Here is a 17,866-nt window from a genome sequence, read left to right on the forward strand (position 1 = left end):
TTTTTGTTTTTGATCCCATATTTCTCTCTCATGAATCAGCAACATGGTTCTTGCCATTTGAAAATAAAAGTATGCATTAAATTATACATAGCATTGTTGATGCTTCGTTGCTTCGACATCTGTATAATTAGTAGCGGGGTGTACAGGAAACATAAAATGACATTTTATGTACACAGACAGATAATTGTGGATCACTTCTAGCAGCCTGCAGTCCTGTTACCTCATGCTTCATGTTATTTGACGTGGTTAGGCACCAGCAGTTAATGGGTCCTAGCTGACTGGTTCCGACACTACAGTTGCCAATAAATCTTCAAAGGATGTTATTAGGATAAAATCTTAACTATATTCCTAGTAATAAGGTACTTTAGATTAGCAAAACTAGTAATTTGAAAATGCTGTCATTTAAAAATGAAATTTCTGTCTTTTCTGCCTTTTAGTACATATTGTATCATCAGACAGCAAAACTATCTTGCTCTGCTTTGTTTTCTGTTTCTCGTAGCACACCAAATGCTGCACCTAGCTGGCAGCTTTTCTGTTGGAAGCAAAAGGGTTTTGCTGAGATTTCGATTTTAGTAAACACAATTCTATTTCTAATAGGTTTATAACATTAATTGGGACCTGTCATACTTGTTAGTGTCTCTTTGAAACATAGCTCTAACAGAGATACAGAACATTGAGAGATAAACTGTGAGGAGCAAGAATTTAATAGCTGCCTTAAGAATTACATCACATAATCACTACAGTTCACATGAAAAGTGTAAAAGGGAATATTTTTATCCCTCTTAAAACACTCATATATAATATAAAGGATTGAGTCTTATCCTACAGACCTGCCACAAACTTTTTTGGACTCAGAGCAGATTTCCTGGGAAAAAAAAAATCTACAAGCCTAGGCTGTTTTAGATACGTTTTGAAACTAAAAATCAAACAAAACAAAACAGAAAAAGAGCCAAAATTACTTATATGACTAGGTTTTTTTATGGATGTGTTTTGTTCAAATTTTTATTAACTTCATGCCAGCTTTTAGACAACCCTCTTCTACATATGTCTGTCCAGGCTAGTTAAGAAATGTTGCTGTATGTTTTACTTCTGTTTTTAGGAGTGGCTTTGGATTTCACTAGTGTACTTTGTTACAGGAGCCCAGATTCTTTGTACAGTGCTGCTGATCAAACCTGGTGCCTGGAGCCGTAGTCTTGCAAGGATCCTCCGAAAACTAGACTTAGAAAAATTCAGTGTGGTTGGAATGAAACACATAAACCTGGAACCAGACATTGCCTTACAACTCCTTTCTTCTGAAGTGAAACAGGTTTGTTACAAAACTGGCAGATCTGTGGCTACGCTTAGGTTTAGAGTGGGGAAATATGTCAGCTTGTGAATAATCCACTCCTGAAAAAAACCCCAAAATTCCCATCTGGGATTTCCGAGTTGTTGTTAGAAGTGAGCTATATGGAACCATCAGATCTGTACCGGTATCAGACACAAAGAAAGCTGACACGCTGATGGTTTCTTTTATTGCATGACATAAAGAAGTGGACCTGGTTTCCCTAAAACAAAAGTTTGGAGGATCTGGGCAATACAGACCTCCCAGGAATTTACAATGCTGACTGTTTCACAGGTGGCCTCTCTTTCTTCCCCAAGGTCATTTCAGGTAGGGTACATCTAAGGAGCCTACCTCACCCCCTGCATGTGTGCCTGGTTTTCCTTCCATGTGTTTAAACCTGGGAGCTGGGAAACATTCATTGCACTCTCAGATAATACATGCCTCTGGAGCCCTGTTACCTTATATTACATTACATATACAGCTGAATTTCTGTTCCAGGAGCATGTGTTCTAGAGTCTGTAAAAATGACCTGTAAAGAGAGGAAATTGAGTTACTGTCATTTCTAATCTCTGATAGACAATAAAGAGGGTTCTTAAATCTTAGGGCATTATGGGGTTTTGTTAGCTAAAAATAGATTTACGTTTCTGCTCTTTTATAGCATTAGAAATTATTTTTTTCCCACCTTGAAATATCCTGAGATGAGTGTAAAGATATTGTGAAAGCCAGGAAACTGAAAGCTGGGCATCTTGGAGGAGTTAGAGTTGTTTATTTCCTTGAAAAAAAACAAAACAAAACAAAATTCTTGTTATTTAATTGCTTTCATGAAGACATTTAACCAATTATCTTTTACAGAAAACAAACCTTTATAATCAGTATTTCTCTTGGGTTAAGCTGGGAGAGTTTGTAGAACTCTTTTGTAGAAATTCTTAGTAGAGTCTTCCAGAAGAAGATAGGAACATGCCAGGACAGTGCTGTAACATAACCATCAATCAGGAGCAATTAATACCTTCTGCATGATAGCAAAGCCATGGAGCACAAGCATCTGATTTTTAAATACTTACAGACCACTGGTAAGAGGGATAGAGTGGCTATTAGAGTTGCTGGGGAAGTGCTTTCCAATACAGTTTTTCTTCATACAGCTAAATACAAAAGTGCTTAGTTGATCATCTGAAACAGAAAACATTTTAAAAATCCCCAAATGTCTACCTCAGGAAGTAATGTAGATATATGCAGGTTAAATTTGAAGAGAGGTTGTTTCATGACAATTTTCTCTTGGTTTTGGAGTTCTCTAACACACTAGAGCAGCTGTTAAGCATTGATTTCGTTTCCTTGAAGAGCTGGTGACTAATGAGTTTAAAAATTACAGACTATTGGGGTTTTGTTCATGGGAAAAAAAGGCAGGTTTTGAAAGTGAGAAAGCAGAGATAATAGACTTCATTTGGCAAGGGGGAATGGACAGTAGGAAATGCTTTCTGCTGTACCAGGGGCTCTTTCTCATTTTTAGAACACATCTGAAAGTCTTTCACTCATGAGGGCTGAAAAAGGCTGAGCTCCCAAGAGAAGGAGGTAGATTTCCAAAAAGCCTCAGCTTGCTTCAGGGACTGGGATATTTTGAAATCTGGCTTGTGAGTGTTGCAGTGGCAGCTGGTGGGGTCAGAACTATTTTTCACAGCTGAATTTCATATAAAGCATTTGAACTGGAGCAATATTCATTGTTGATCTATTTCTCAGTTTAGGGGACAACGGGATACGATGCTGTTTTTAAAATTAGTTCATAATATGGAGGCAGATTGCTGAAATTTAGCATCTCCTGTCGAAGAAAGTGGAGCCAGTGTGTCTGACCCTTCTAGAAATTCTGTCCAGGGCTTTTTATCTCCTTCTCACCTGGAGCCTGATCCAAAATCTGTCTCAAAAAATCTCTAGAAAACTCCCATGTGCTCTGTGATATGCCAGTTTGTTTCGTGTACATAGTACGTGATAGCAGATTTGGGTTTTATTCACTGGTAGCAAGACCACCTAGCATCTCCTTTCTCCTTCTAATGTATTATTTACATGCACATTGACAAATATTCTCAGCAACATGATTTCAGGTACATGATTGCTTTTTCAACTTAAATACTAACATTCAGCTTTTAAGTAGCGAGTGGCCTTTGACATACAATAAATAATGGATTGGTCTGCTGTTTGCTAATGTTATCTAATCACAGGAGCCATGATAATACTTTTTATCTGAAGTTTAATATTAATTGAAAAAAAATAAAGCTTAGGTAAATAGAGCTGACATTGTCATTTCGGCTCTTGGCATGACCTGATCGTGTTCAGACTGTGAGAAGCGACTGCTCGCAGAGGGAGTTCTGCCCGTGGCGGCTATATCTCCTTTCTGTGCTTAGCCAGCAGATCCAGCCTTGCAGAGATTTGCAGTGCTGGCTGCTAGCTAGAAAGCTTGATTTTTACAGTGGGACCTGATCATTCTCTTGGGGATTACCTGATATGATTGCCTGCCATAGCAGGTCACTGGACTCAATAACTTGACAGATTCCCTCCAGTCCTGTCTTGTGCTTCTAACGATAGAGGCAGAAGGACAATTTTGCTGCCTTTTAATCCCGTTAGTCCTCCAGAGCCAGTGCACAGCTGGAACTTCCTCTCCGTGTGCATCGACAAAATTGCTCGCTGAATTCAAGTCAGCTGCACATGTGCAATCTTGTCGCAGCTGCTCGGGTATCAGCGAGGACATGGTTTGAAGACGGTGCGGAGGCAGGATGTAAATAAAGGCATCATTTGGCTGGCAGAGTCTACAGCAGATGCGAGGATCTATCAGAAGGAAAGAAGTCACCTTGACTCACTGACACTGTCGGTAGCAATTAGAAACAATGTCGTCTTTAACCCAAAGTCTGCATATTTGCTGGGGAACAACTGAAAAACAGGAAACAGAGACAAAACAGTTTTCTTATGTAGATCTAAAAGCACCGTTTAGAAGCTCTGGAACAAAACAATTTTATTTATTACGGTCTGTTTAACAGAAACTATGTCTTTGAACATTTTCTTTTGCAGATGTTTCTGACATGGATGAATGTTGATATGTTACAGCCAGTCCTTTTGAAAGTTTTCATGAAGTCGTCATCATTGTTTTTCATGTCCCAAAGAGAAGGCCCTTAGAAAAGTGGATTATGTACATATTTTTTAAACTAACAAAAATTTTCAGACAAAAAGGGTTTATTTTGTATTATACAGAACTGAATGAATGTCAAAATTTTGCCGTATACTATGATGTATTGAAACTCTTCATCCTCATCTAAGCAGAGCTCTCTTAGCACAGGAGAGCCCATGAAACTTTACTGTACATTTTGCATGTGCAGTCATGTGCTGTGACTGACATCCCAGCATTTCCTTTGCCCTCGATTTCTGTGGGGTGGGAGGATTGACAAATATCACAACTTACTTCAAATCCCTTATGTAACGAGCCAATTTAAGAATCGGGGAGCTTTCTTATGGATCATTTTGCATTTTCAAATACAGGGAAGAATATCAGAACTGAGCCCATGGTTTTCAATTTATAGCCTACCTCTTAGAAATGCAGTTTAGGAGGAATGCAAGTGAGAGAAGATTTGGGTCAAAGTCAGTGAATGGTTTCATATGGTAGAAAAGCAGAAGAGGCCTTGAAGTATTTTATCTTCATATTTTTAAATGAAATGATAGGATTTACTTTTGGAAATGTTTTATCTAGAGAATTGCCATACTCTGGTTCTTTTAGAAGATTAAAAAAGAGAGGAATTAAAACCTTTAGGGGGCTGAATGATGTGATTCAACTGAATCAAACAGTGGTTTTCACCCTTGTTTTCATTTCCTCAAAAATTGGAAAAAAGTAAATAACCATGGGTTAGTTCAGCCAGCGAGCTGAAAATGCTGTTGTTTGTAGGCTGTACGGAATATACAGCGCTGGCACAGAGCTTCTCTGCGGCACGGATGTGGCTGCACTGTGGGGCGCAGGGAGGCAGAGCCGGGGGCGCAGGGAGGCAGAGCTGGGTGCTCCTGCCCCTTTATTAAGATGAAGGGGGCAGGAGGAAGCATCCTGCAGCTGCTATGGGCACCCTGACCTCGCGCTCAGTGGAGACATCTGCAATAAGCCTGGCTTTCCAAGGTTTTGCTTAATTAAAAGTCAGCCAGGTTCTGAGTGCTCTGCTGCCCCTTGGTAGCCTTCTGCCCCAGGCACTTGCTACCTTTCCCTGTGCTTCTCAATTATGTCTGTCTCTGGCTTACAAATCAGACTCTTCTCACTGGTGCAGTGGTTGCTAGCTATCATTACCATTCACCCTTAGTTAAAATAAAGATCTTAGAGTGTTGTGACCTTCACAGCTACAAGAGGAACATCTCTGCTCAGGAGTGGTCACAGCTTGGAAAAGAGGTAAAGGTAGAGAAATCATCAGGGGCAAAACCAGGAGGGCGAACTGTTTTCTTCCAGCCCCAATCTACTGCCCTGTTTGGAGCTGCCTTCTTTTAAGCTTGCCGTTTCTGTAGTCCTGATTCTAACTGGTGTATGAAATTCTACCACCTTCTGGGAGAAGCAGGGCTCTAGCAGCAGGGTGCGTGTGGGGGTCCCTGCTTTCAGGAATTCAAAAAAAAAAGTTCTGGTACTTGTAATCCATCATTTTATATCAGCTGAAGAATTAAATGTGCCTCTGATCCCAGAGCACGTATGACTCTGTTGATATTGCTAATGTCCATTGCTTCCACCCTATCCGTGTGTCACACTGAAGGTAAAATGAAAAGGGTATTACATAAATCAAAGGTTCAGTAGTAGGCAACTAATCTGCAAAGTAGTAATTCGGTTTTGTCCTTACCCCCTGAAAATGAACTCCACCTCCGGTACCTAGTGTGTACAAATATGCAGAACAAGTCCCACCACAAGGCTTTTCTGTCTTTTAGAAATAGGATTTTGTTTCCTTTCTTACTAAAGGATTTAGGAAGTTACTGCTGAAGTTGTTTGTATGTGTAAAAACTACCATTTGCTGATCTGTGACCATGGGGACTAAAACCACAAGCTGCTATGGCTTAAGCTCAGTGCCTAACTTTTTCTTTAGCCCTGTGTGGACTCAGGGTGGGAACTAGGCCTCCTATTACCTGGTGGATGTCACAGCAAATACTGGCTTGGTATATACTCTGGCCATGGTATATACACTGGAAGCTCTGCCTGCAGAGACCACTAACACGTATATTACAAAGAGGAGAGAAAGCAAGGAGTAACGGCAGACCTGCTTCCCTCAAACAGGGATGGGTCTAGCCAAAGAAAAGCTGGGACGTACCCAGCGCTCACCAACACTGTTCATTATAACCTGTTACATCTCTGTTCTTTCTTTTCAGGATCCTGCTGGTTTAGAAGCTCATTGTACCTACCTTACCTCAGGCACTGCTCTTGTGCTGTGTCTTCAGAGGCCAAATGCTGTGAAGAAGCTGATAGATTTACTGGGGCCAGAGGATCCTAAACTAGCCCAAGCACTAGATCCATTCCTCTGGAGGGCTCAGTATGGCATCAGCACAGTCCGGAATGGATTTTACGGTAGGTTTTTGTGAAAGAAAAGTCCAAAGGCTCAGATATGCCAATGGCAAAAATGTTATGTACTGTTACCTCCTGCGTTGTCAATGCAGATCTAGCCTTGGCAGGCAGCAGAGACCGTTATTCCTTAGAAAGCTTTCATTGTTTTCTTGGTGGCTGAGCTGAGTATGTCTCAAGCTACGAAATATTCTCCCAGAAGATATATTTAAAAAGAGGTTTCTTCCCAGAACAGCCCTTGATCTGTCTTCCATCAGAACAGATTTCCTTTGATCTCTTCACTGCTTGGTCATTTTGTACTTTTAGCTTGGTTATTTTGTAATTATCCCCAAGAACCCATCTGTCTTCTATCTGCTTGAGTCCCCTCCTGGTACCTTCATAACCCATTGGCCAACTGCAACCGGATTTCACAGAGGGATAAAAGACTCTAAGATACTGAGTTCCTGTAACATCTCAAAACATTAATGACTGACTGGAGAGAGAGGTGATCAAAAATTACTCTCGCTGAGGAAAGCAGGTAAACTCAGCTGTTTTCCATTTGAAGATGCTTTTGCCAGCTGGCACATCAGCAAAGGCACACCGGCTAGTCAGCATCCTCGGTGTGCTGAACCAGTCACTGTTCATCTGCCAGCAGGGAGGGAACTAGGATGTTGCAGTGTCTATGGTGGGTGGGATGGGAGATAGCCGAAAGTGTGGGTGAAGGATGGGAAAATGAGAAGTATTGCTGGAGAGAGTGGCTTGTGTAGAACCAAGGGTATTGCTCAAGGGGGCCTGGCCTATTGCCACAAGGAGGGAAGGATGTAATTCAAATATTCGTAAGGAATTAAGTATCATTAGTTCACTGCCCGTGAATAGTGTTTTTCCTCAGTGTGGTACTCATTGTGCTATATGTAGTTAAAGGAATATAAAAATAATAAAAGCAATAATTTCTGTAAATGCAGATGAGCTAGCAGGCACTGTATGGCTTTAAGTTCTGGAAGAACTTTCCTGTCAGGATGCATTGGATTATTTGGCTCTTTCTGTTGTATTCTGTGCTGTCAAATCACTCTTTTCGTCCATATCAAGTGGTCTTTTGAGGAGAACTGGTAGGGAATGAAGTAGCCACCATGTACAGCTTGGGGATGAGAATCAAGCCCTTGATGTAGAACCCATTTTTATCACATATGATCATAATCCTTAGGACCAAGAGTAAATCGAGAGAGATCTCTCACTATGATTACTCACAGGATCTTATTCATGGGAGTGACTGAAGAGCAGTATCTACTTACATGAAAGAAATGGTCAGGGCTCTTCACCCAATACTTTTCCACTATCAGCCCCTGCTTCTTTTGCTCTTAAGATTAATGGATCGTGTATCCAGATTGCCTTGAGAATGAGAACGCATCAGTCACAGCTAAGAATGCATAATATATACCCAAAACTTAAGATACCCGTGCTACAGTTAGAGCATCCCTAGCATAACTCAGTTAAAGGTCAGTTTATATTTGCAAGAGAGGATGAGTCTCATCCTGTCTTTTGCTGGGAGTCACAGAGAGCTCACTGCGTTAGAGAAACCCTCGGATGTCTGCTTAGGGATTCCCCTCAGACCCCTGCTTCCTTCTAAGACTGGGCTGAGCACAGAGCTGAACTAGCTGGCCACCACTGGCCCTCTGAGACCAGATTGTGCGCTCTGTTGGAGCCAGCTATATGGCTGGCTCACAAAGCCGTCCTTGCACACATTCAAGGAAAATGTATGCAACTGAAGCTTATGTACTCATGACCTCTGACTGAAGAACCTGATCCAGCTGCTATGCCAGGGAAGTGTCTGTCCACAAGGAAAGGAGTGTTCATAACCCCTTGCACATCCAACAGCTTGTCCTCCGACAAGGGTGAAACATTTATCTACAAGTCAAGCAGGAAGAGCTTAATTATTGCATGAGTAATCATTTGGGGGACTGTGGAAGACCATCTTCCTTCCCTAGGAGGGAATACTAAGCTTTCTCAGTTTTGCTCCAGCTGAAGATCTCTAGTTAACGCCATCTTGCTGAAGCAGAGCAAACTCTAGCTGTGTGTTTCCTCCCAAAATGACTGGGAAATTCAATTAAGATGAAGACCGGGTTCCAGTGATAACCATTGAACCAAGTGATGCAGTTTTTAATACTCTGAGGCTCAGCTGCAGAGGTGAATGTGCACTCCTGTCATTGCTTTGGGGTCTTAGGAAGTCATTGTATAGTGCTTTTTCTTGAACCCAAAGAGCTCTTACGCATGCATCTTACACAGTCTTATACCTTGAGCAAAGTGAGAGTAAAATGTCGCTAGCTTTGGGAGCATTTGTGTCCTCTGTAATGGCATCAATGATTTAAACAAGGAAGATTTGTCATAGAGGTACATAAAGGATCCAGTATAATTTATACACTGGTGACTTTTGCAATCTTAGGATTGTAAATGGCTGCGTTAAGGACTCTGGCAATACAATATCTAGAATTATGAAGTTCAAACAAGGCTGAGTGCTCAAGAGTGGTAAGCCATGATTCTTTGAATGGGTAGCCTGCAAAGGTGGTAATATTTCAGGGGATATTTGTGTTTTGTGTGTTTGTATCCCAGGAGCATGGATCTGTGCCAGCACATTGACAATCTATCTGAACTCCAGTTATATAGAAATAGCTTTTCCTTCTCTAAGATTTTCCACCCACAAATCTCAAAACATTCTGAGTAGTACTTTATAACATTGTTGCTTTATAAGGAGATATTAAGATGCTAAGCCTGGAGGGACCTCTGAAGTCACTGAGTTCAGTTAATTCTCTCACAGACAACTCCATCATGTATTTGCTTTCATAAGCATCCACCCCAATTGGATGGTTGTTACAGAACTTCACTGCTCTGATAGCTGGAAATCTTCTTACATTTTCGAACTTAAATACAGTGTCATACAGTTTTATTTCCATTTGTTCTTGTGCCAATACCTGTACTTTAATTTTAAGTAGTTCTTTTTTCTTCTCTGACCTTTTCTACCCTGATGCGTTTATCAGAAATCAGATTTCTTCTCAGCTTTGTGTCATGTTGGTCAAACAAGCCAAGGTCTTTTAGTTTTAACTCTTCAGATGATTCTCCATTCCTTCCGTGATCCTCATGTTATTCCTCTGTACCTGTTCCAGTTTCAATTTACCTTTCCTTGACAGTAGGTGAACAGAAAAATATACTGCTATTAGCAAGATCTCTTGCTAATTCTGATCTCTGCTGTAAATCAGACCCCCTAGCGTATTTGGGACTTGCATTATTGTTACTAAACACATTTGTTTCACTAACCAGTAGCTCCTTCCCATTCAGTAAGACCAGCCTGATGTGATCCAGAAGCAAGGGAACAACAATGGGTGATTGGAGCTGGTTTCACAGGCTCCTTAACACAATTCCCTTGACTACACTGTTAGGAAATAGAAGGAGTCTTGTTTACATGAAAAAGCAGCTGAGCGATAATAGGACAGAATCAAAATACCAAGAAGTCAATGGAACTATTCTAAATATAATGGTTTTAAATGTTTGCTATTACTGTACAGAACAGCTGGCCTTTAAAGCAATTACTTCAGTAAGTTGCACATCATCAATCTCTCAGAAAGATGAGTGTGAGTCTAGAGAATGTTTAATTCATGGCCTGAGAGAATCTTCTCATTGTATTTATCTCTCAGGCTCCAAATCCTATCAAATAGCTGTCCGGGATATGAAGCTGTTTTTCCCAGAAGGGCTGTGCTGCGCCGAGTGTCAGACATTAGAGGAGGAAGAGGTAGGATCCTGCCCTTTCCTGAGAAGTATCCTGCTGTGTCAGAGCAATGGCTTTGGCCCTGCTATCCCATGACTTCTTTCCTATTATGCTTTAGATAATGCTTTTTTTTTTTTTTTTTGCTGTGTTTCACCAGCCACCGAGTTTTTCTTCTCCTGTGGATGTTCCTACCACAATGTGCTGACTTTGTATTGACCCAGATGATCTCAGTGGAAAAGTGCTTTTTCAGATATGTTTGTTTGGTAACCTGTGCTGTAAATTCAGGAGGGCTCAGGGCTCATACTTTAGAAGCAAAGTTCCCAGATAGAGACAACATTGCTCTGGAAGCTGGTCACAGGGAGGGACAGCACCGTCATGAATGATTGCTAAGACACAGTTGGTCCAGAGGCTGGCTTTTTACCAGCTTTTCTCATGTAGCGTTCAGGAATGGAGATGAAGTGGGATGGCTGATAATGTAAATCTCTGGTTGCCAAATGCCTCCCACGGAGTCTGTATACATCCACACGCTCACAGCGTGGAGCACTGCCCTATTTGTGTGACAAGGGTGTTGTCCCTTGTGCCCTGCCAGCAGAGGTACCAGTCCACAGCAATGAAAAGGGTGGAGCTGTCTTGTGTAAGACATCTCACACTATGAAGCACAGGCACTGTTTACAGAGCTGCTGGGTGCCTGGATCCTTCCTTGCCCGCAGATAGAGGCATAAAGACTCGGACTCTTGCCTCTTGGCTTGCCTTGTAGGCAGTGCCGAGAAGCTTACCAGTACTGATGTGGCCCGCTCCTGCTTATCTTGGCCCTTCATGCTGGTCTCCGATTCAAACCACTGTGATCTGCCAATGGCTAAAATGGAACAAGAAGTCTTTCTTGTTCAACTAGTTTTGTATGTCATTTCCACTCTAATCGTTTTCTTCGCAAAACCAGAGTTTGAAATGATTGGATTATGCCCAACGAAGGGATGGAAATTCTTGAGCCTTGCTATGTCCACATGGCACAGAAGTGACCCAGCTGAGTTAGTCCAAGCAGATTAGCTCTGGAACTGGAAGCAGCCGGCCACATCCGTAATATACTTCACTAATGTGGATGCTGTCCCTCTGCAACTCAGCCCAGAGCATCATGGCTGTGCTGTGCTGGGACACATGGATGTGCCAGTTCATTCAGAGACACAAGGGAGCTGCTACACACCAGTGTGGCACTGGATAAAGATGTCAGACACTCACAGTCCTTGAGTTTCTGCCCTTGGAAAGGTGGGAGCAGGGACCTTAGAAAGATGTCTGGATACAGGACCTTTAAAAGGATGCCGTACTGAATTAAGCCCCAATAAAAAAAAAAATCCATGCATTTTGCATGCATCTGTAGACAAGCAGGTGTTTTCTAGGCTGGCAATTACAGAAGTACACAACACCAACAAAAGCTTCACAGCTTGCCTGAGTCAATACTTAAGAAGTGTTATCCTTCCTGATGAGGAAATGGTGTTCATGTGACTTGCTTCTCTCTCCCTCCCTTCCCTCCTGCAGATCTATAACCTGAAACGTGACCCCATAGTCAGTTTGGAAATCAGCAAGCAGCGCAAGATCATAAAATGTGAAACAGGAGGGCAACTCGATTTATTGGGCTCTGAGCAACCATGCAATCTTGGTAAGGAAATGCGTAACTCTTGTTATAGATTGAGGCTGTTATTGATTAATTGGACAGCGAGACAAACCATCTGGTGGCAGCAAGATTTGTTATTGATGTCCTTTCCAAAGGGAGAGACGACTCTGAGCTGCAAAGAACAGCTCCAGTGGAGTCCAGCCATTTAACCGTTCACCTGCCAGGCCTTTCCACTGCCAGTGCTTTCACAGGTTTAAATATAGGGCTGTTCCGAAGTGCTGACCTTATCACCAGCAGAAGAACACATGCTGTCAACATAGCTAGTGTAAGCAACAGTGCACATTTCTCTGCTGAACTTTTACAATGCGTTTCAACACCAACTTGACCACGGTGGTTTTCACGTCCATTCAAAGCCTGCCACAGGAGAGGCCAAGACACCATAGAGATGGGCAATGGTGAGACCTTTCGTTCTGTGAGCAGATAAATAACAATTTATGCAGGGTGTGCTTTTGGCAGTGTGGACATCTAACTCTCAGGAACTAGACTGAGATCTCGTTCAGTTCCCACTAACTGCTGAACAGCTGCCAGCTCAAAATGATTTCCAGTTATCGCTGGTCTGACTTTGATTTGAAGTTGAAGCTTCAGCAAGCCTGTTGGTTCCCTCAGATGCCTACAGTTTCTCTGGGCCTCTGCTGTTGATTTTACTCGATAGGCATGTATACTACCCAGACTGTGATGCAGCACCATTTATGTCAGGAGATGTAACTAACACATGGAGATGCTTCCAGGTTGGGATATTGTGGGTCGATCCCAAGCATTTATAAACAAGCAGTAATCATGTAAAGCATCCCTGTGGTGTTCACTGGGGAACAGACTTGTTTGGAACTGGGTCATTCTCGTTCCTCTAGCTTCAGTACTGATGTCACTAGCAAGCAGAAGGGTGCACAGCTGACAAAACGTTCCTGTGCCACACCTGATTGCTGCAGTTGTTAATCCCAGCAGTAAAACCACAAGATTGTTGTGGGCCGACAGAGGAGTATGATAAAAATGCTACAGAATTACAGACCATCGCATCCCACCTTAAACCCTTACTGGTACAGGAGTTTTGGGTATTGAGCCCATACCAGCAGGTGCATGAGACAGCACACGTAGAAGTGCAAGGAGAGGCTGGTGGTTAAGTCGAGGCCTTTGCCTTAATGATAGCATAGCTGCTTGGTAGGCACCAAGTCACTTTTGTGTAGGGGGTCTCTGAAGGAGGATTTTTGCCAAGGTACTCATCAATGAATTCTCTCCACTGTCTTATGTTGGCTTTGGGCTACGCCCTACGCATGCTTCGTGATCATTACAAAAATCACAAATCCTCAGGCAAGCTCCTTTTCTTACGTTGCACACTAATATATCAGAGACTGACTGGGTGAAGGTTTAAAACTTAACTGACACCTGTGGTGAGGGGTGAGGCCTATCTCGCAAAACGTTCCCGAGCCGTTGTGTGAGTCCTGAAACAAGAGCTTGGCAACTGTGTATGTAACTGCAGCTTTTTTGGGATGACTAGGCTGTTCTGTATGTAGCTGTCTGACCTTGTCGTGTGGGCAGCTGCAGAGATGTGATCACCTTGTTATATTTCTGGTGGGGTATTGTCAGCTCAAGTTGTGTTCAGAGCACAAAGCTGCAGTGAGAGGGGACTTGCAGGTGGTCCCAGTCCAAAATACTTTGTAGTGCTGTTACTGACCAGTGGGGTGTTTCCCCCATCAACCTACTGCCCGATGGGAAAGGACCAGGCCTGTAGCACAGGTCTGCTGTGACTGAAGCGCTTCTTGATTTTTTAGAAGACATTGCAGAAAATAAAATAAAATTTTTTCAAAAAATAGCTTGTTTTGTAGAGAGCACAGGTATTCTGCAAGCTTTGTACAGCCCAGTGTTGGGAGCAGATCTCAAAATACGTGCCCCTGATTTCCTGCTGCATGAGGATCTCTTCGCTTTGAAGATGTCTAAGCAGAGTAAAAAGGAAACCAGTGTACAGCCCTGATGTGTTTATGTCTCAGAAAATGTATTTCAAAGAGTTACTGTCCTGGAAAAGCAAGTACACGTGATCTCTGAACTGTCAGGCACAATACAGCAGGCGCCTCCAGCAAGCCAGACGCATCCTTCACTCTCTGGTCTCGCCGTGAGCACTAGAGGGAGCTCTTGCACACAAAGAAGCCTCTCCTCTCAGCAGGTCATTATCCCGAAGCTGCTGCCTGATGGACAGACAGATTTATCATGAGGAAAATATGAAATACATTAAGTCTTATATACGCTGATCAGAATTACATTTTTGGATTATAAAAGCAGCTGGATTAACAGATTTCTTTGCTTGGAAGAAATTAAATGGAATAGTATCTCCTGTAGCAAACCAGCAGTTGTCCTTGTCTGACTCCTGAAATGGGGTCACTACTGCTGTCTTGTGATCTCCGGATACGTACGCATAGGCATACAGCAGTTTGACAGTTCAGGATGAGCAATTGCGTCTGTGAACATCCCAAACGATATAACGATGCTTGAGTGCTTCTGATCTTCCAGTTACTTGTCTGTGGCAGGGAAGAATTACTTAGAGGGCTAACAGTTGTGGGGGTAGATATAAAACAAGCGTCTGTTGTGTTTTGATCTTTTCCCATCAGATCGGCCGTTGCTTGATAACCTCTGCCAAACTACTTGCCTCGTATTGCCTGGGATAATCCTTCGGGGTTCAGAGCGCCCACCTTATGTCGAACTGCTTGATCAGCTTATTGGCAAAGATTTCATAGTGACTGGAGTACGTCTCACTGTCCTGGATGCACCACAAGCTCACTGCATCTCTGAGACACTAAGCAGGGCAAAGTGCAGTGTTGCAACAAAGGTATGAAACAGCTGGAGTTACGCTTTGCTTCCTTTGCACAAAAGAGGAGCCTTTTAATGCCGTGCTGTGCTGAGATATCCAGGCTAGCTCGGAGCAAACTTGCTTTGGTAGCAGTATTAGCACAGCACTGCATCTGAGCTCTAACACCAATGGTAAGTAATGTGGGCAACATAGCTTGCTAGCTAGTCCCTAGCTTGTGTTCCTGTATCTCTGCTAACACCTCACCTTGGCATCATTACATGTGAACGTATCCTTAATGTGAATGGCACATCCCCGTTAAACATTTTATTCCCTTCACCTATCGGTGCGCAGTTGCTGCTATTATGTATGTTCTACTGCTGTATCCTGTCTTGTTTTTCCATATAAATTCAGTTCCTATTTCCCTTTCTCTAATCGCACCCCATTAATCCTCTTCTACAATGCTAAATAACCCTTCCACTTTTTGGACTGTGCCCTGGAGTCCTAGGCCAAGATTTCATTTTGCTTCTCCTTTAGTTGGTGCTGACAGCTCAAGCTGCAGTCCAGCATGGGATTTCAGCAAGTGGTGACGGGGCTTAAGCACTAGATGTGCTTCTGGGGTGAGCAGATACATTGCTTTACATCAGCAGAGTATCTGGCCCAGACTGTTCTCCTCTTTGGTGCAGAAGGTCACCATTTCAGGAACCTTACTGGGGCAAAGCAGTAAGGTGGAATGTGCAAGAAAGTGCTGGCAGGAGTGCAGAGTAAACAAGGAGGCAAACTACTTTTACTGGAAGTAGCAGTCAACAAAGGGCTGTCAGAGGCACGCAGCAGTCCCTCTGAAAAAATACAGACAAACATTTGTGCTTCCAGCCTTTCAGTTATAAGCGTCTTGGCTGTTATCTGTAATAAGAACAGGTAGGATCTTTTCAGGTTGTGATTTTTTAAACTGACAGCATCCCTTTGAAGTACATCTGTATAGAATAGCAATTACATCTAGCATCCAATTAGTCTAAGCACTACTTTCTTCTCCTGCGGTTCCCCTGAGGATGCCATCCCTCTGCACATGGGAATGTGCACAGCTCTCTAGGAAGGGCAAAGCGAATCAGTGTGTAGGAAGGAGAGCCATGGCAGCAGCACTGCTCTCCTGGTGATGGAAACATTTCCTCCTGTCAGAGATGAATTACTCTGGGCAGAGCTGGCATATTTCCAGAAGGGTCTGGCACTGCTGAGCCAAAGGTGAACATTACAGCATTTGCTTTCCCTTGCCAGAAGGGAGATGGACTCCTTCAAGTAATAAGTGTTTCTGCTACAATATCTCAACATTTGCAGTTATCTCTGTACTCCTGCTTCTAGCAGACCTAGTGGCTGAATAACGCACCTAAGTTAACCTGCTTATTTTCACTCCAAGAGAAGGGAACAGGAATAATAGTATGCTATAGGAGCGGGATAACTAACAGTTCAAATGTGATACTCTTTCAATTTGAAAGAGTCTGTTGCTTTGTGGCTTTCATCCCCTCGCACAGCACACAAGCAGTTATCCGTGCTGTCAGCGGTTCATCAGGGAGGCTTACAGACTTATTTAAGTGGATAGCAACACCAAAGCTCTGTTCCTCCCTCTCTTGTAGCGTTCCCTCCTAATGGATGGTTTGTGTCTGGTGCTAGCGGCACAGCGAGACAATGCGGTCATTTGCTTCGACTCCCTGCTGGACAGGTAAGTGAGGACAATATCGCCTTAACAACACTGTCTCAACCCCCTGCTAGAGAGCTTGTGATCTGAAGGAGGGCAGCTGACTTTCTTCTCTGTAATTAATTTCCAGTTCAGACTCCCATGGGATCAGGTGCCACTCAAAGGCAACCTGTTCTTCCTAAGTTATGTTGTTAACGTGGCAACACCTCAGAGCATTCCCGAGTTTCAAAGTCCTGTGTCCTTTACTCAGGACCTTAAATACACTGAGTTGTGTTGTTTGTTAAGGGCTTGGGGTGTCTGTGAAGCTTGGCAGCATGGTTCCACGAATACAGGGAATTCTCTGAAATAAGGGCACACATTGGGAATAGACCTGCTGAATCAATAAAATTCCTAGGAGAAATATCTTAGCAGATTCTATGTTTGCTATGAAAAAAAATACTTAAAACGCCAGAGAGCAAAATCAAAAATTAGCCTCCTAAATAAATCACCAGAAATGCTGGGTAGAGGCTGTATAAGCCTGGTAAAACAAACAGAACCCCTCTACAGGGACTGATTAGTGAAATAGAATGATTATCAGGCTAATTAACCCACTGTTCCCCAGAGGGAAAGTTTCCTTGCACAGGGGCTGGTATTTGGCAATGCGATGTGTAGTTCATGCACATGGTTTCCTCTGGCAAGGGAAGCCAAGAGGGTCTTTTTTCTAGTGCATTCGGTATAGAGCAGTGCAGCAGCCACCCCGATAAGACTGTGGTGACTTTGGCTATACCATCTGGAGGACTTCCAGGTAACGCTGTCAATGAAACAGGAATAAGGAATTCAAGGGTGGTGGAGTTTACAAGCATCAAGGGGATCAAATCTGAACATCCAAGTTGGTAGACACCTTGGAGTTCTCGTGCTTTGATGAAATGTTACGGTGCTCAGTCACAAGGCCACACCTGGGAAGAATAGTTGAAACAAATTTCATCAGTAACTTTTCAGAAATGTTTTTAAGCTAATAACAAAATGTACATTGCTCCCATTCATTTAAAATCACACCCATGGGAGCCACATCCCACACCTTTCACCCTGGAAGTTACAGCTTTAAGGGGAAGCAAAGAGCAAGTTACCCAAGACCTTTCTAGGGAGTTTTCTCTGA

General features: G+C 42.9%; 1 protein-coding gene across 1 annotated transcript in view; it reads left to right on the forward strand.

Annotated features, from left to right (window-relative positions):
* LOC104164125 overlaps nt 1-16,755 on the forward strand; it is a gene marked incomplete at its 3' end in the record, with an annotated part of 21,310 nt that extends 4,555 nt beyond the window's left edge. The window contains exons 4-9 of the mRNA XM_009703361.1: nt 1,137-1,306; nt 6,680-6,875; nt 10,532-10,626; nt 12,133-12,253; nt 14,866-15,083; nt 16,670-16,755. Coding sequence (XP_009701663.1) covers nt 1,137-1,306; nt 6,680-6,875; nt 10,532-10,626; nt 12,133-12,253; nt 14,866-15,083; nt 16,670-16,755 — 886 coding nt within the window. The remainder of the gene's footprint in view (nt 1-1,136; nt 1,307-6,679; nt 6,876-10,531; nt 10,627-12,132; nt 12,254-14,865; nt 15,084-16,669) is intronic.
* Nucleotides 16,756-17,866: the final 1,111 nt, after the last annotated feature.

Source organism: Cariama cristata, unplaced genomic scaffold, assembly GCF_000690535.1.
Source record: "Cariama cristata isolate BGI_N322 unplaced genomic scaffold, ASM69053v1 scaffold7637, whole genome shotgun sequence".
NCBI lineage: Eukaryota > Metazoa > Chordata > Aves > Cariamiformes > Cariamidae > Cariama > Cariama cristata.